Source organism: Melitaea cinxia, chromosome Z (genome assembly GCF_905220565.1).
Source record: "Melitaea cinxia chromosome Z, ilMelCinx1.1, whole genome shotgun sequence".
Classification (NCBI taxonomy): domain Eukaryota; kingdom Metazoa; phylum Arthropoda; class Insecta; order Lepidoptera; family Nymphalidae; genus Melitaea; species Melitaea cinxia.
The window spans coordinates 20,292,174-20,312,585 of NC_059424.1; the positions used below are offsets into that span (position 1 = coordinate 20,292,174).

General features: G+C 31.9%; 1 protein-coding gene across 1 annotated transcript in view; it reads right to left on the reverse strand.

Annotated features, from left to right (window-relative positions):
* Positions 1 to 1,739: 1,739 nt before the first annotated feature.
* LOC123668916 (ankyrin repeat domain-containing protein SOWAHC) overlaps positions 1,740 to 20,412 on the reverse strand; it is an 88,987-nt gene continuing 70,314 nt past the window's right edge. The window contains exons 9-13 of the mRNA XM_045602607.1: positions 20,124 to 20,196; positions 8,302 to 8,394; positions 3,818 to 4,017; positions 3,063 to 3,176; positions 1,740 to 2,055 (exon numbers count right to left, since the gene is read on the reverse strand). Of these exons, the coding sequence (XP_045458563.1) occupies positions 1,954 to 2,055; positions 3,063 to 3,176; positions 3,818 to 4,017; positions 8,302 to 8,394; positions 20,124 to 20,196 (582 nt within the window). The 3' untranslated portion in view covers positions 1,740 to 1,953. The remainder of the gene's footprint in view (positions 2,056 to 3,062; positions 3,177 to 3,817; positions 4,018 to 8,301; positions 8,395 to 20,123; positions 20,197 to 20,412) is intronic.

Below are 20,412 nucleotides of genomic sequence, written 5' to 3' on the forward strand. Positions count from 1 at the left end.
GATTGCAGTGACAACATATTATATTGATTCAACCTACCCCCGTATGAACTACCACTATGACTGCCGTTCGAGCGGTACGCGAGATGACGTAGCAGTCTCTTTTGTATTGTTTCAATTCGGACTGGATTTTGTAGTGAGGACTCCAAATTTGACTGCAGTATTCTAGCTTACTTCTGACCAGACTACTATAAAGCTTAATTGTATATTGAGACAATACGTGTATTTATTGTTCATTAAACGCGCGAATTCTAAAAAAAAACACAGCCCACAAACACCCTGCAACATTGATCCCTATCTAGAAATTTGTATCACAATGCTTAATCTTCCAAAAATTAATCAGATTACACGTATAGGACACAATATTCTGAAATTTTCTATTTAGTTTGCACAATATATTTATTTATTTATTTATTTATTTATTTATTTATTTATTTATTGAGTCTTTATTGTACACCACAATATGCAAATACAAAAATTTTCAAATTTGGGTGTGTGTGGCATCAAGAAAGGCAAGGGGTTAAAAGGTTGTTAGAAACATCACGTAATAAATGGACAACTCCTAACATGAGAAAAAAATCCTCAAACTTAAAAAGATTCAAATTAAAAAATAGTACACATAGTGTGTGAATACCATATTTTTTATACATTAAATAAATTAATCAAATACATTGACGATACCTGCTGTATTTTGTAAATATTTAAGGGTTGCTGATTACAGACATTTCTAGACTTCATTGATGGACTAAAATCAATACTAAACAACAAAAATAAAATCGATACTTTAATATATAATGTTTCAAATCGAGCTATCTGATAAGTTAACAAAAAACCAGAATATATCGAGGATTAAATAAATTAATTGATATTTTGATGGTGTTCGAAATAAAAGAAAGACCAAGTGGGCGTTTCGCTTGGGACACACTCATGCTTTCACAAATAATCTTAAAATAAATAAAATTGTGATTCAAACTAATACATAAAATTCACATCGATTTCGTGAACAAGGTTGTGACAACAATAGACAGACCGATAACCAATAATGTCAATTGCAGGTATCATTTCGCATTAAATCATCCTAGTCCCAGTAAGTCCGTGAACGTAACAGCTGACCATGACAAATATAATCTCATCAAAGATGATTGTGATATAAGTTACATTTAAAATTACCAAACAAAAAGGCACAATTCACCTAATATTAAAACGAGTAAAATTGGTATTTCTTAAAATAATCTAGACTATTACTAAAATACTATAAAGCTTGAAGAGTTTATTATATCAGGAACTAACAATACAATTCCCAATTTTTTTTTTTTTTTTGTATATTATAAAGGACTAATAATAATAGTCCAGTGGCCGACTAATATTTATTTAGTAATTACTAAAAGCTGAATCTCTTTGAAAGATTGAAGGTGTGACGATATTTCCATATTTTTTTTTTGTGGAAGTTCCTCGATACGGGCAGGTCACTTTAGAGAAAAAAAATTTGGTGTCTGCCAAATTTTAAATTTCATTACTGTCGTACTTGGGTTAGGCATCGTTCAATGGTTTTGTAAAATTTTAACGCTATTACGTTTTTTTTCTTCATAATTGTAAAATATATTATGAAACCTATTTTGTTACAACTATATTAATATTATAATACCATATCAGTTTTAGCAAATCCAAAACTTTGAACTAATTTTTTTTAGATTCCATAAGTTTTACACTATTACTTACTTTATTATAAAAGGACAACAAAATAGTTTTTTTTTTTATTATAAAAATGGTAAGAAATTATACCGGCTGATATAGTAGGCGGATACCGGAGCCTATGAACGACTGTAACACCATTGCAAGTGTAAGCCCCCAAACCCTCCCCGGAGCACTTAGCTGTGATCTTCTGTAAGGTTATCTTGCTGCTCCAGATGAGGCGTATATCGATAATCAATTGGTAGTTGTTGGTTGGGTGGTGATTTAACTCTGAGATCCTCGTGGTTGCCTCCAGGCTGCGTGGAAACCAGCCGCTGAATCAGAATCTGAATCACCTTCTTCACTTACGCCGATTTGAGCTCGAGGCTAGAAGAAAATCGGCTTAGTGTTAGAATTCTGCCTATTATTATTCAGGAAAGAATATAAGCCATCCTAGGCGCATTGACGGATAGTTTTGACTCGCCGATAATGGAGCACTGGATACGACTGCACGCAGTCAAGTAGAACTTCTATCCTACCATCGGCCAGTCAAAAGTATCCTATTTAGCATTTAGTATAAATATAAAATACAAATATTACACCCAGACTCAGGCGGGAATCGAACCCGCAACCCGTGGAACAGAAAGCAGGGCCACTACAAACTGCGCCAACGGGCTAGTCAATGATTATTATTATTATTATTATAAATAAAACTAGCAATACCCATACGAATAATTCGCACTAAATAAGTAAAAAAAATACCGACCTTCAATCATGTTGACGTTGTTTCAAAATTAAGGCGTCATATATAGAATTTTAATAATTAATTAATTTACAAAAACAAAAGTAATATTTTTTTTTAGTTGTGGATACCGGTAGAGCAAGCAAATATCTATAAAATTATGTATAATTTATATGGAGTAATTGTAAGGTTTTCTAAAAAGGGAGGCAAACATCTTAACCTTAGCGTATTAAGGTTAAGATGTTTGCCGTATATTTATTAACTTTTTCTTATGTAGTTAATAGTCATATTTCCAGGCGAAAACAGTTTCAAAACTTTTTTTGAAAACCAAAACGAATGGAATTCCATTATATATAGCAATAGTAAAAATTTTGCCAGGCAAGTTATTTAAAAAAAAAAAAAAAAAACATTTTAATATAATTTTTTATGTAACATTTACATAATAATGATTATTATAAAGTAGATATTATAATATTACTTCCTGAATATAATTAAGACGAATCAACGAAATCTCATCCAAACTGAAAACAAAATTTTTTACGAATACAAATATAAATTCCGAGCGTAAATCGAATCCTCAAAAAGCCGGCTTTTAAGCGTCTGCACTAACCACTAGATCGTTTTTCTTTTGCCACTCGCTAATTTGTCTTACCTGATCAGGAGTAGAAGGTGTGCTTCGACTATGTGACCCGACCCCTCGTCTTCCACTGGCACCACGTCTCCTGACTTTACTGCTCATCGGTGGAGGCATCAGTTTATCATCCTTCTACATACCATTTCCAATTTATTTAGTATTATTTACAAGGTTTTAATAAAGGGTCTACGATATTGCTCAACTTAGGACATTGTAATTTGTGTAATCATAGTCTAGACTCCCGGCATAGTGGGTTATTTTATCTTCGATTGGCAACAAATGTTATTAAAACAATTTTTTTTTATAATTTACTAGAAATTATTCAATTTCTATGTGATTATTTAAGTACAAGTAAAGAACATTATATATGTAATTCACACAAAAAAAAAAAACATTTTATGGTAATAGTACTTACATCATGCAATGGGAAGAAGGTAATATAAAACAAAATAATAACATTAAGTTTTCTCTACGTATCATGATATAATATCATTGGTAAAATCGTCTATGCTCTTTTGTCACTATTGAGTGCCATTAAGCCAAAAAGGATTAAAAAAAAAAATTGCATTATTGAATTAAGAGTCGGTAAATTTAGATACAACTGTGTGATATTTATCAAAATATTATTGCCTCTTTCCCAATCCAAGTCGTTAAATCAAATAAAGTCAAAATTGAAAACTTTGTACTACAATCCCTTTTTTCCAATATTAATAAATGTTATAGTATTAAAAGTATTAGTTCAAGATAGGGAAAGTGAAACAGTGGGATTATACCTGTATATTATCAGCTGATCCCCATGACTTGTGCAATTGGTCTCCGTCATCAGACCGCCTATCTAGATCCCTGTCTCGAGCTGATTTAGGAACATAAGCCGATGACCTCGTAGCTCCGACTCCTAAAAAGTTACTGAACGCTTCCGTCGTCTTCTTGACACGAACGTTTAGAGACCCTATTCGGAGGAAACCTTCTTTTTCTGAAATTGGAAGATTTTTTTATTTTTCTGGCTAAAAATAGCTGTCCCTTTATGAACACATATGAAACAAATAGGAAAACATCACATATGACCATTAAACTATAGTTTGTAGTAAAGGATATTAATCAAACATTTTCACACAAACTTTGATTACTACAGACATTACTTTTCACTTACAATTCAAACTGATAATGACTAAAAAGCGATTACCAATTTTGTCAATCGATGGGTTTAAATTTGACTCAACAGGTATTTGATTAGTGGTTCAATCATTCCGATTCCATGTAGACTCATGGCCTTTGTCAAGTTTGTCTATCACAATTTTGATTAGACCAATGAATCAATTTCACATTGATTATCTCTATGACAGTAACGTTCCAGATTGAATATGATTTTATTTTCAGTGAACCATTAATTTTTTCTAACATTTTGTACAATTTCAAAATTCGAAAATGAGTGTTAAGTAAATTTTTCACAAAATTAATTAGAAAACTTGTACGTTACAAAATTAAATTACAACTCTTGACATCGTAAAAGTAATGAATATATTAAATTCAAAAACTTTAAACAAGTTTAAACCAATGATTTTTCAAATTCTTAAATTGAAAATTTTAATATTTATATTAACACTACTAGTCCAATTTTATAATATTTATGTAGGATGGAAAAATTTTACTTTAATATTGTACGCATAATGCTTTTATGAACTCTGACCTTTATCGATGGAAAACTATTTTCGTACCATATCTTTGATTTTAAATTAAAATAAATAAAATATATACCAAATTTGTCAACTGTCTGTATTCTAGGGAGCAGCGGTAAGTTATATAACTTTACTTTTTTGACACGCCATATACATAGTATATATTACATTTATGTTCGAAGATTGAAGCACCGAGTGACTCTGGCAATGATCGAACTTGCCAACTGACTAGATTTTTTTTTATACAGGTATATACAATAGTGAAGAAAAATGCTAAAATTGCCTGTTGTCTGTTCTTCTAGATAACTAACATATAGCTATAGAAACTAGTTATAATTTACATGTATGATATTAATCGCATATAGTCGATACAAACAATGGTACTTTATCACAATTTTAACAGGAGTAAGGAAAAGGGTTAGTGTTTAGAAACGGTATAGAAAACATGGGCACAACACAAAAAACAAAAGCAAAGATCAAAAAAAAATTAAATTAAACCTGTTGATACAGCAACAGATACAGAAACACAATATAATACCCTACATTCCTATTGACCTATTTACAGAGACGTATTTCGGACTAAATACTTGGGCTCTGGGGCAAAATATACTAATTTAAATTTCAAGGGGGCGATCGATCTAATGAAACCAAATATGTTCAAGTAAAACTCTTTTTAGATTATTGTAATCAACTAATTAGTCCCACGAAAAAGAATGAACAGAGATGTTTTAAAATTTCAACAAAAGCACGACCATCACAAAATGTAGTTAGCAAGAAAATAAAAAGATAAAAAGATTAACGAACGGCACACCCTACGGTTTCACCCGTGTTAACTTAAGAAAAAACTTACAAAAATATTTTTTTAAACCATTACTGTGCAACTCGGGCGCGAAGGGGCATATTTTCATTTGATTTTAAATCATCTCCTAAATGATTTGTACAAATTAAAAGTTATAAAAGACAAAGTTTATCTTCATAAAATTGCCGTATTAATGAAGTATTTTTCATTCTTAAGGAATATGGCTCTCTAATAATAATGCAATAAAATTACTTTTAAATTTTATTTTGATCATTAATTCGTAGCAGTTATTTTAAAACTATGAGATCTTCTAAGATGTTCTATGAAATCTAATGATGTCAAGGAAAATTTTAATAAAAATATATACTTGTGATGAATAACGTATTTCTTTGATTTTCGTGATGTTATAAATCCTTATATATCCTTCCTCGGCAGATGAACTATCCAACACAAAAATAAAATCTTTCAATTAGTAGTCGTTGTTGATGAGATTAGCGCTTTTCAACAAACAAACAAACTTTTCTGCTTTATAAAATTAGTAAAGATCTCAGAACAGCTAAACAAAAAAAAAAAAAAACATTGAAGAGGCTTAATACAGAATATGAGAATTCAAAAATAAATAAATATAACCAATTATAAATGTATTCATAGCGTAATTGGGAATTTTCAGTCTTAATTTCCCAAGCTATCCACATTTACAATACGTTATTTTAAGTTAATAAATAATATTTTAATCCAAGTTTTCACCAAAGGGGCACCATAATATAATAATATTGCAAGGGGCGCCAACAACTTCAACTACGGCTCTGAATCTTTTATTCAAATTTCACTGAACACGACTTACCCTTCATAAACGCACACATTAATATGTTAAGTTATATAAATGAAATTGAACCTATTTGCAAAAGACATAGAGGTGATTATATGATATAAGATTGCACATTTCATCTCTTTCACTGAAACTTCCACGGAACAGAATCACCTACAAAATACGACTCTCATGTTCTACTAATAAAGATAATTTTACTATACGTTTTGAAAGTATAAATAAGATCATAAATGAAATAAGTTGTTATACAAAATTGCGTCTAATATTCACTTAGATAAGGATGGTTTTATGAATTTTCTTTTTTTTGCTAACGTTACACGAATAATATGAAGACGAAAAGTCTTATGAGTGAATTATACAAACAAAATTGAACTTATTTGTAATACGAATAGAGATGATTTTACTTAACCATCACACATACATACACACACAATGTTTGTTACTGCGTCCAGGAAAAAGAGCACATATATGAGACAACACAAACAAAATAATACCCAATCCCAACACATTAGAGATCATTTTACAAAACCAAATAATTTCATTTCACTCGACTCAAATCACAAGAATTCACAGAAGAATAAGGGCTCAAGTACACGAGATAAACGGCCAAAAATGTATTTTATTTTCACAGACTCATAAACATTTTTTCTACTATCTTCCATTCCATACTGATATAGTAGCAGTTTTAATACACACGAAATTCAACTTTAAAGCTATTAATATAAAATTCAATTTATTAAGCCTTAGTCAAAGTGTAGATAGCAGTTAGTACGAAGATAACACACGAAAGCGACATATATAATAAACATACAGACGAAATTAGACCCATTTACGTACACAAAGATACCATTTTACTGAAACGAATACCGTTTTTGTTCAGCTCTTCAACCTGAGGTACTCGTATGATCTGTACGGGGGGTGTACGACGTATATTTGTATTGATGCTTCGATCTGCGAAATATGGATCGATTTTAGAAAGCTTTAAAAGTTTCAACGATTTCCTAGATTTTTTTTTATTTTAAAGTTATGTCCACAGGCTTATAATGCCCGTGCTTTTGTTATTCCAATTTTTAGTTATGTTAGTGATCGTTTACTTGGTACACTACTGCAGCTTACATTAAGAGAACTAATTTTTCTATCTTAGTATCCCTAATGCCTATGATATTTACATCTTAAGACTTTTTCTAAGATTTTCCGTTTGATTTTCTACTTTTTATAGTAAAACAATTTAGTTCTCTAATAATTTTATCAACGCAAATCGTCGAGTACCAACCAGTCTGCCAGTGGCGTACCGGTAATTTTTAAAACGTCGGCAAATCGAAGCTAGAGGCCACATTTAAAGATACGAAATCGGATTACGCTGCTTACAGAAGCTACTTCCATAAATCGTATTACAAACGTTCAGCCTCTGGAGCTTCTATACTGGAGCATAGTAAATAAAACGCACGCCATTTTTGTATGGTACCTACACCGATTCAATCTGAACATACTGTAATTAATTAGTCTCAATTTCGGAGATATTTGCGTCTACTGAATAAACGGAAAATATACAATTTTACTGAAGTTAATCTCCATTTAGTACGAAATTTGATAAGAATTAGAGCCACTACTTAATGTGCCTATTAATATTAACAGACCATTAAAAAAACACATTTATATTAGCTTTTATCAACCAGCAAAGTCAGGCACTAATTATTTCAAGTTTAAAGTAAACATCAGGTACTTTATACTTCGGCTCCCATGTCCTAGCAATTACAGACCACACGATGCTGACCTTCAGTTAAGCTTAGATACATATATAAATATATATAAAATAACACGATTTTAATTGTACTCCTAGAAATATTTATACTTAAACAGTAGTGAAAACTTATCTTCTTTTCTAAGATCTTATAATTTAGTTTAAGATAAATAATATTCATTTATAGTTTTGTAAATAATAAAAATACGCACTTCGATACGACCCTGGCGACAAAGATGTGTCCATATGCACTAAGTACTGACGTGGTTTCTTTCCGGACCAGTCTCTCACATTGGGATCGGCATCTGTTGATTAACTGCTTAGTTAGAAAATAAATGTATGACAAGTTTTTTTATAGTAGTAAATATTCTTAATATTAACCTTAAATACCTCAGACTCAACGGCCGCTACTAGGATTTGATCCTGTGTCCGGGTCCGGAAATACAAATAATAATAATAGCACAAACGCCGCGATCATGGAAAACATTAGTATGTATGTGAAGAAAAGATAAGTGTCATTAATGTGACCCAAATAAACATTAACGATGAATAATATGGGAACACTTCTGTTCCTATTCAGCCTGTAACATCCCTCCGCTGGACATAGACCTTTTTTTATATCACTAGGTCGGCAAACAAGCATACGGCTCACCTGATGGTAAGAGATTACCGTAGCTTATAGACGCCAGCAACACCAGAAGCATCGCAAGCGCGTTGCCGACCCAATCCCCAATCCACCAAAGAGCTCTGGTCACCTTACTTACCAACAGGAACACAATACTGCTTGAAAACAGTATAATATAATATAGCAGTATAATATAATATAGCTCTGATCTTCTGTAAGGTCGAGGTACTTCCCCAGTCGGGCTGCTCCAGATTTTGAGCAGGAAATTCCTGCTGTGCCCTACCTCAGTTAAATCATGTTCTCCATGTAGGAGAAGGATTGAAGATTTATCTACCACGGACCACGGTCCTCCACTCCACACAGGGTTGGCGGATATATTTGTCTACCATGAGTAACGATCGTTTTCAGGTAGTTAAGATACTATAATAACCGGGACCGACGGCTTTACGTGCACGGTGGGGTGACCCACGAGGAATGAAATATTTTTACAAATACAAATATCCATCCCGAGCGGGAATCGAACCCGCGAACCGTCGGTGTTTTAGGCGACAACATGCACTATAATAGAACAGGTTGAACAGAACGGTTGTTAATTTTTGCACAGCATTGGGTAAATTACACGAAATAGAAAAAACTACTTTTTCTAATTCGGTTGTACATTACCTAAGTTTTTACCATTTTAAAATGTAGCAATTTTCAAATTGTTAGTTGATATTGCTGTAATTAATCTATATCTGATTTTATTAAGTGTATTATTTTTATCGTTTGTTACGTGTGTACCCTTTTTATTCTTTTAATTTTATATAATGGAATTAAATTATATATATATATATATATATATATATATATATATATATATATATGGAGCTAATTCTTATATACATAGGATATACTGCTTTTGTATAATTGCTCGAATCTATTTCTATTTTAGCTCTGCGTTGTAGAAGGCTACCGTATTAGTTCATTACGCCAGTAACAATAGACCTAAGATCTGCTACACCAATTACTGTAAAAAAGTTTATCGTAGAAAAGTTATTGATAAATTTAACCAGAAAATAAAAAAAAATTATATTGAAAACTTATACATGACGAATAAAATGATGTTTGATGATAACAAGAAAACTATACCAAATACATTTATTTCTTGGATACAGTTATACATAAATAATTTTATCAAGAAGTAAGATTAGCCCCATTCAACGCACTGATAAATATATTTAAAAAAATCCTATTTTAAAATACTTCTAACGCTTAGGGAGACGCTCGGCTCGGCCCCCTCGCCCTGACCTCTAATAGTATAATTTCCTTATCGTTAGTCGAGGGAGTTGTAAGAGTTTATTCCATCAAACGGATGTAATGAAGTTTTTCAGTAAAATACAGCTAAGGAGGAACGAAGCGAATCGATCGCAAATATATGGAATTTTCCGCCGATAATGTGGCCCTCGTTCCTGACTGTTAATAACAAATAATGTCTGTTTGTAATTTTAAAATAACCGCTTTTTACTATACCTGTGCATATGGATGTATACACGATATATATGCAAAAATAACATTTTTTACAATTTTTGTCTGTATGTCTGTTTTTTCCTGCTAATCTCTGAAACAGCTGGACCGATTTTGACGGGACTTTCAGTGGCAGATAGCCAATGTAGTAAGAAGTAACTTAGACTAATTTTATCTAACAAATTTATTTATTTTATAACACTGCGAACTGAACAATAACTTTTTTGTCAAATTCCACGCGAACGAAGTCGCGGGCACAGCTAAAAAAGACACATTCTAATTTTACAAGGGCATAATTGGAAGTGCAGTGCTTGTTACTAATTACGTTTCTAAGTTAAATGAATCTATTTCTAAGATGAGAATTAATTTTATTAACATTAAGTAATTGGCATGTTTTGAATAGATCACGATGGAAGTTTGTTTCACAAATTGATATTATTTTTGTATCGTTCAAGTCTCAATAAATTTCTGTGAGTTAAAAGGACCTACGCAGAAAGGTTGGACGCGTTGGCGCAACGGTCACAGAACTGGTTTGTGGTTGTTGCGCTGGCGGTTGCGTTTCTGATCATGACAAACATTTGTATTTGCCATACAGATATTTACCGTGGTCTGGGTGTTTGTGCAGTTCTTGTGTGTCTCGCCACCGTGCCTCGGAGAGCACGTTAAGCCGTCGGCCCCGGTCGTTATCATGTACACCTGATAACGATCGTTACTCATAGTAAGGAATATATCCGCTAACCCGCATTGAAGCAGCGTGGTGGATTACGGTCTGATCCTTCTTCTACATGGAGAAAGGGGCCTATGCCCAGCAGTGGGATATTACAGGCTGAACCGACGCAGAAAGGTATTTAGGCATCGTAGCCCATGATCCAAATGAGTGAGTGAAGGCTTGGTAGAGAATCCTTCGACATCGACGACAAAGACACAGCATTCTTATACATACCCAACCGCTCATAGCATCCACTCGTATATATGCTAGTTACCAGAAAAGCCTAAGGGACAATCTTTTTGGACTAACTACGACTGTTATGGAAATTTAAAAGTTGGTGTTTTATTATTGACTGATTTGATATTCTTCGTTTAAATATATTTGATGTGTTGTGCTAATGTATACATTAATTTTTATAGTCTAAACTTAGATCGCATACTAACAGTATGTAAAGCACTCGATGAAATTAAGGCCTAACTACAAGTTTTATAAATATCATTTATTCTGACAATAATAAAACAAATTAAACTACCATAAATTCGAGTATACTTTGTAAACAACTTAAATCTCAGGTTCCGAACCTTGCGGTATTGATATCAAGTTGAAAGCGAATTATTAATAATTTTTCATAAATTACTTTTCATCTATTATATAATAAAGGTAATTGTATACGATAGGAAACCGCTCAAGCTCACTTCGATTCATAAATTATTCGTATTTTACGAAGGCTTCATTTAGTTAAATATAATATTTAACTTTGATGTAAGGAACGTTTCGCGGCTGAGGAAAAATATAGAAAAATTACGTTCTAGCGGTACGAAGGGCATTACGATTTCCTATTTTAAAAGAAGCAAGGGCTCAGGCGGATAGGAATATTTTTATTTAGAGTATTGAACTGATTGATTAACCCTCTTACATTAAATTGCATAGGTCTCAATATTTATGGAAAAGGGTCACATTTTGTTGACTCACATTTTGTTATAAAACATTTTAGTATGTGACGTTTTATTTTTGAATTATAATGTCGTATTTAGGCAACTACATACACTTTACTTTAAAATAATATGTTCGGGACAGCTACGCTTTGCCGAGGTATCGCTATTGTGTCGAAAGCAAAAAATATGCTAGTCAAAGAGCGCTTTGTTTTGATTCATAATACAATAACTTGAAAACTTTGTACAAATAATTAATGTTTTTATTGTAAAATTACGATACGAAGAAAGAAAAGAAGTGGTTTAATGTCTAAGTCAAAAAAGAACTTCGGATTTTTTTATTTTATTTTATTTTGTTTTTAACAAACTTCAAAAAAGAAGGAGGTTACTCAATTCGACCGATATAATATATATGTGTGTATGTTCGGGGAGAACTTCGTCGTTTTTCTAGGGATATCCCCTTTCCAACAAAAAAAGAATTATCAAAATCGGTACATCCAGTAGAAAGTTATGCGGTATAATACAACGTAGGTCGACGAAAAAAGCGTCAAGTAAAAAAGCATTATTAGATATAACTCGAAAAGTAGTTGTTAGATCTCAAATAAATTTAAATGGGACCAATTGACACACACCACCTTTCGATTAAAAAAAAAAAATTGTCGAAATCGGTCCACCCGGTCAAAAGTTCTGATGTAACATACATTAAAAAAAAAAACTGTTGAATTGAAAAATTATTGTATCTTTTCTTCGCTATGTCCTATGCCCAAAGGTTGTCTGGAAGAAATCGCTCTTAGCGATAAGACCGCCTTTGTACATCTTTCTTTTCATGTATCACTTTTGTTGTAATGTTTCTTTGTGGTGTACTATAAAGAGTATTTATTATTATTATTATTAATTGAGAACCTCCTCCTTTTTGGAAGTCGGTTAAAAAGTTCATAAAATACCTATTTATTTTTACGATTTAACGTGACGAAATCGGGTTTTAGATTTTCAGGATAGTCCAGTCGACAAGTTCAAAATGGTCGACAATTTTATTTAAAGTTAGTTTTTCAACAAGTTAAACAATTGTTAACTAACAAAATTTTCTTGAAATTACGTCTCAATTGTAAATGAAAAAAAAAAGCTTAAGTAATTGTCGTAAAAAATTCTCGCTTCCTAAAGACTTTCTTAAACACATAATTTACAAGATCACGGTATAAAAGTTTGAAAAATATTCATACCAAGGTATGAATATTTTTATAATAATTTTTGTAGTTCCAGAAAAATCATGACATGAATCATGAAAAATGAAAACAATCAAATCAAACACAACAAATCAAAACTTGTTGAAAAATTAACTTTAAGTAATATTTCCAACGGGAATGTATTTATAGTGTTCGGAATACACCATAATTTTTTAAATTAAAAAAAAAAATTCAATGCCTTAAATAAATTAATCATTGTGTCGTACTCGCTTTTGACGTCGCGCGCGCAACCGAAAAATGTCACGGGAGACCCACTTTCAGCATTGAATTAAAATTATAAATAATGGAGACAGGGTTCCGAAAGTAAGACTTTATATTGAAAATTTCCTCCTCTTTCAGAATCTTTTTTTGAAATTTCTTAAATATTAATAGTTTATGAAATATTTGCAAAAAACGAAAGACCATTTTTTCCTTAATTGTTTTCCTTAATTCCTTTTTTAATTGTTTATAACTTTTACAATTTTTTATGTGCTAAATATACGCTTTTAGCACATTTTTCTAGAGAGATATTATTTTAATTACGGTCAGACAGGTATTGGAGGCGAGGCCCCCTAATTCGCGGGGCCCGCATTTGGTACTCTTGCTACGTGGCTAATCCGGCACTGGTCTGGTAGATAGTGATTGTGTTGTGTTTATTTCCACCATCTTGACACATTCTACAGAAGGCCATTTTGTCTAAAATTTTAAGAAAAACAACCACAGATGACAAGTGAAATGGCTGTTTAGCTGAAAATGATACAAAATTTTGTGTTTAGTTAATACAGTTCTCGGACTCCGTGCAACATATCACAAAGTGGAATTAAAAGCGCTTTGGATTGACTTGCACATATACAAGGTGAAAATCAAAGGGTTCTCGAAATGGGGTTGTAGCATGGGTGGGGACGCTCGGATATGAATTTCTAATAGTGTAAAAATATGGATAAGTAACAAATAAGATTTATACAGGTCCTAACGACGTTCCTTTAAATGGGGGATTCTGAAGGCGTAATAGATCATGTTCCACGTGAAAAGAAATTCCTAGCCCAAAGGTTATTCTGCATAACCGACCAATGAGCGCATAAGCATAGCTATAATTTACAATAGCACGGAATATTAAGTGTTCGAAGAAAATAATTCTTTCCAATCTCAGTTCTTTAGTTGTATTCATCAGTTAGTGATAATTTTACTTTTAAAGCAGCTGCTGAGGAATGCGTGAGAGCTATGAAAGAGCTATGAGCTATGAGCTATCAAAGTAGTGCTACTTAGACTAGATATAGATTAGACTATATAGAAAGACTCGGTCTTCTTACTCGCGTATTCTCTGATTTTGACCTAACATTTTCCAAGTCGATTGATTCTGACGTAATATTTTCAAAGTCAATATTTTATATTAGAAATCATTTGGTCAAGTGGTTTGGCAGGGATCGTATTTCACTTGCGTCTGGAAAGTAAAACGCGTATTAGAATAATGAATAAAAATTACTCGTGTAAAATATAATAAAAGAATCGTACTACGTATGGCATTTTTTTTTTATTTTTTATTAGTATCATGTACAAAAAAAAAAACCAAAAGCAAAAAGTATTCAGTCTAGATTCCAAATTTTTATTAATTACTTCTTTACACGGAAAGGTTTTTAACAATAATTTAACAATATTCGAATAATACAATTACATTAATGTACGATTCGTGTACCTACATTAGACAGATAACTGTAATTATATAAAAGATATGTTTTATCTTTACACGTAACAGTACTTAAATAATAATAAAAAAATATTTATTTGCATGCACCAAATACTTTTAAAATTTCGTAACCCGCCAAACTTCGTGACAGTTTGTCGGCGGAATTAAGCATGTCAACATACATATATATTATGCAAAATTCATTTTCAAGTACTTTAAGTGCTGGTGCTCTGCTGTAATTCCTATATCGAGTGAATCTAAGCCTCTCAAAGTTTTGAGTGTTTTCGTAATATGACTGATCTAGGACGCCGTTCACCCGTTAACAGAATTTGTGTAGAATATACCGAGCTGTGCAGCCAGGTGCCAGATGTGGGATTTTTTTTTGCGATTTTTGCATAAATTTAAATAACGAATACTGGAATCTATATCGGACTGTAATTAGATTTTTTTTCTCTTCGTCCTAATTAACCCATTTTTTTATCAATTTCTTTTTTTTTTGACATGATAGACAATTTGTGAATAATGAATTTGACAATGATATTACAATGACATTTTATTTACATTTGATTTATAACTAGCTGTGCCCACGACTTCATCCGCGTTTTGGGTATTTACATCTTCAACGTGATTCTTTAAATTGGCATAACTTTTTTAATAATAAACCGATTGATATGAAACAAACACTAAATGTTAAGTAAAGCTTACCACAATATATTATTATAAACCACATAATTATCGGGTAAGCCGTTTCTGAGATTAGCGTGCACAAACGTACAGATAAACATTTTATCTTTGTTTTGTGTGCTATTTCTGTTAATAAATGTCCCAATAACATTTTTTCTCATATATCTTCCATGTACAGACAGCGATCCGTTACATTTTTATTATATGTATTAATTACAAATAGCAATTAATGTATTTATTTGCATTTTAATATAATTATTAAAATTTTAGTTAATTTTGATTTTTTTTAATGTTTTCTTGACTTACCTTTTGACTTTTTTATATTAATTTGATTAATGATTTTTTTTATCAATTTTATTGTTAATTAGTAGGACATTTGCTTTTGAATTTCTTTGTTCTGTTTGTAAATATATGTATACCTATATGTAATTTTAAATATACTTGCTTCATGACATAAATATATTGTAGAATGTTGTGTACTCCGTAAGGGGTATCGGGATACATCTCAGATAATGTTTTAATAATGATATAATATACCCAATTTTTTATATGTATTCTGTGGACCTATAATATAATTAATTAATATAATTACATAAAATAATACATGGGGGTCGGGGAGTCGAAAGAGACCTTCCACCATCTAAAAAATTTAAGGCATCTCCGACCGAATAACGATGCCGAGGATTAAATTTTGTAATATCGAAAATATAATATTAATGGATTATAAGGAACAAGTCGTATGCACAATTGTTTTTCCTTATTTTATTTATTTATTTAGAGGAAAGTTACGCGCTTGTGCGACGAGGACTACCATTTCAACAAGGTTTCTACTAATTACGCTACTGACTTTAAAGTTTAGACCTGGACATTATTGACATATTTTTGTTTCCAAAAAAGCTATATTATAAAAAAAAATGCAATGACAATTAAGAAGCTATGCCAGCGATTACAGCCCATTTTTTAACCGACTTCAAAAAAGGAGGAGGTTAATCAATTCGACCGTATATATATATATATATATAATGTATGTTCGGGGATAACTTCCTTGTTTATGAACCGTTTTTGGTAATTCTTTTTGTGTTGGCAAGGAGATATCCTAAGTGTGGTACCATGATAAGGAAACCAGAATCTAATGATGGGGTTACAGAGAAATCGAGGGAAACCCTCGAAAATCCGCATAACTTTTTACTGGGGGTATCGATTTTGATGATTTTTAATTTAATCGAAAGCCGATGTTTATCATGTGGTCGTATTTGAATTTCATCGAGATCTGATTACAACTTTTGGAGTAATCTTTGATAATGCGTATTGTGTCGTAAAAAGCACTTTAAGGAAAAGAATGCGCCTTTGTATTCGTAATGAAGGGTCCCAAATTTAAAATGAGTTGAAATAGCATCATGTAAGTCTTCTTCTTCGTCGTTTCCTCACTGCTGAGGATCGTGACCACATATGATCTTCCACTGATCACGGTCATGTACATAAAGATAGTTAAAAAATTATAACATTGATTTTTTATTTATTCTTCTTTACTTGCAATATCTTTGATTTTTAACACTTTGGTTTTGAGTTTGACTATGGTTATTGTAGCTTGTTGGATAGCTTCGGAAGTGTAGATATTTTTAAAATAATACGCAGATACACGTTCATAGATTTTTTTCAGTACGTCATAAGTTTGTAAAACAAAGACATTAATTATTTTCCTCTTTTTAACTTTGGTGAGCCAAGGGTTGAAAATTCAATAAGTTATCGTTATGTTTGTTGTTATTTATTATTATTTAGAATGTTGTTTATCATTCTATCAAGATTTTACGAATATTCGTCAATTAATTTCTTTTTAATGCCCTTTAAAGTGATAGATTCGGGGGTTTTTCATCAATAATAATTCAAATTAAATAAAATCTAAAATAGGTGAACATGGATTTTTTTTTTAATATTTCTCTGTGATTGCCCATACCCCTCTTAACAACCCCTTAAAGGGATCGTGACATATTACAAGTAAGCCTGTATAAATTACGAAGAAACTTCTTTTCCGATCCAATATTATAATTATTGCAAGAAAGAATATATTGAAAATGAAAAATACGAGTAGTTTTTTATATTTTTTATTTTTTTTTATTTTTTTTTTATACTGCTTCCCTATAATTCCACGAACATCGTAGTAATTTGAAATGGTGGGTTGATGAGAGGAGAGGAATCGATAAAGATACAATACCGTACAATATTTCTCGCTAATTAGTTGCCGCCGGCGTTTCACCAAGCGCCATTTTTTGTTGTAAATACTAACGGCCAGTTATTGAAACTATCTATCTCTAAATGAGACCAGCCCTGGATTAGCCTATAAGCTATTTAGGCTATTGGGGCATCCCGTCTAGGGGTGCACCGGAGACGACCGAGAAAAAAAAACGAGCATACGAAAGTTAAAAGAAGGGCAGAAGGAATGACACATCTATATATTCTACTTACGATACGTATTCACATTTTTTTTCAATTAATTCTTTGTAGTTCACACAAGGATAGGGGGACAGGGGAAGATTGCTTCGGGCATCAAGCTACCTTAATCCGGAACTGAATTAGACGTAAACACCATAAGTGTGTCACAAAACCTATTACAAGTAAACATAACCAAAGATAGGTAGATAATTTAAAACGGCCGTAAATAATATTTCCAGGATAAGTTCATTTTCTCTATTTCCATTAGAGACAACAACAGTGTACAAATAAATGCGGTGGTCCAACGCCTTTGATGTTTGAGGACAAGCCGACACCGCATGTCGTACTCCGCAGCACGTAGAGTAGTCACAATTTTTATTTTTGATAATTTAATTAAAATATAATATTCTATTCTAGATTTGCTGGATTTCAAATTTCCGTTATGAACTTGATTATTAATTATTAAAGATTAAAAATTATTCTCTCATAGCACAGGTTGAATGAACAATTTTAATTGTTTACAAATTAAAAAAAAAATACGCGTCAACATTAAAAGTCTTCTTTAGAGTTACAACAGCTTAAATTAAAAACAACACGATGAGTTATATGAGATGAAAAATAAGAATTTACAGACGATGCGATTAAAGCCACGCGACATTGTAATAAATAGGTTCGATGTACATTCCAATCGTGTATCGCCATCTATACAATGTTATATAAAACATTTTTAATTTAGTTCGAAATTCATACGCTAGGTGGCATACATTGGAGTTAAACACGGAACGTTTGAAAGCGTTCTTCTGATGAAACAATGAACTATAATAATAACAGTACTTAATACAGGTTTCGGCGAATTTTCATTAGATGGCGTACGCTTGCATGACAGCATTTCAAGAACACGGAACGTGTTGTAAAGAGAGCTATCTTTTGATAAAACAATGAACTATAAACGAGTACTTAATAAACAGGTTTCGATAAATTTTCACTAGATGGCGTAAGCTTGTAGGACAATGTTACGAATTGCGATTACTAGATGTCACTCTTGATCACTATAAGCATTTTAATCGTAATAATTATTGATAGTACCTGAACTGGACTAATTTTGGAAAAACAAATTATTTCTAATTATAACAAATTAAAACAAAGCGTGTTTAGTAGTTAAGTTTCCTAAGTGCCTTTAATTTTGTATGGATTAATGATTGAATGTTTGTATTATAATATTAGCGTTATTTGCATATACACATGAATTTTAGTACGGATTCATATGTTAAAAATATTTTTAATAAATGTCATTGAGTCTTCGAAATTAATTTATAAAATTGAAATTCCCTTTTAGAGCCAATTATATTAAAAGCATTTTTTTATTTGCAAATGGAACGCAAGGAACTTGCAACTCTTAATCTTATCTCCTTGTTAACTGATTTTTGTATACTAAATTATTCTGATTTTGGCACTTACGCGGTTTGATTATTATTATTATTATTTTTTATTACTTCGAACAGTGATAACCGCTAACTTTCGAAAACGCCGTATTCTAAATTTAACAGTTGGTGAGCAAAACGACGGAGATCTACATAAGATCCACCAGCATGTGGAGGCTGGATAAGATGTTTAGCGCGAACTTGGGGAGGGCTATGTCCAGCTGTGGACTGCGATAGGCTGAAGTGAAGTGCAAAACAGATTGTACCGCCAGTTAGGGACACAAAAAAGTATCGATACTTTGTGGTACCGAGTACGTATTCGATACCGATACTTTTGTACCCGATACTTTGCATGCGATACTTTTACTCAATGAGTACTTTTTGGCAGGTACCGCATCGAAAGTTTTAAATGGGTAGTATTGCCTTTTAATCGACTGAAGTTTGAAAACGATTGTTCAGTATTTGTACGATAACCTTTCGAAGCGACGACCTTTCTTATTTTGGACGTCTAAGTATCAATACTTCTAGGTACCGAGTACTTTTGTATTTGTACTCGATACCTAGAAGTATCGATACTTTTATGAGTAAGTACTATGCTTTTTTTTCTATAATACTCATGAGTACAGTATCGATGCTTTGTATTTGATATCATTAAATCTTCAAAAAGACACACTTATCAGTCATTATTCGCATGTCTGTTTTTTTACCCACTAAAACCCTTCTCTCTTGCTTTAGTAACCAACGCTCCGGAACCGCGTTAGCGTTAATTCGAGGTGATTTTTGATTTATATAGAATAGATTATTTAATAAATATCACTCTTACCGTATACTTCAACCAGAAGTCTATAAACGTTTTCATGTCGAAATCTCATCGCAATATGTAGAGGCGTGTATCCCTGTAAATAATTTATTAATATTAATAAACAAAATTAATTAGGTACTTGCGACGCGACGCGAAACGCTGCGAAGCGATACGACATATTACGCGACTGATTTACGAAGATCACCCATGGTAATCACAAAATTTAGACTTAAATGTATTTTTCAATTTAAAATCATAACTTTAATGTAGGTACATATTCATTTTTAACAGTTTGGCGAATTTATTAAGA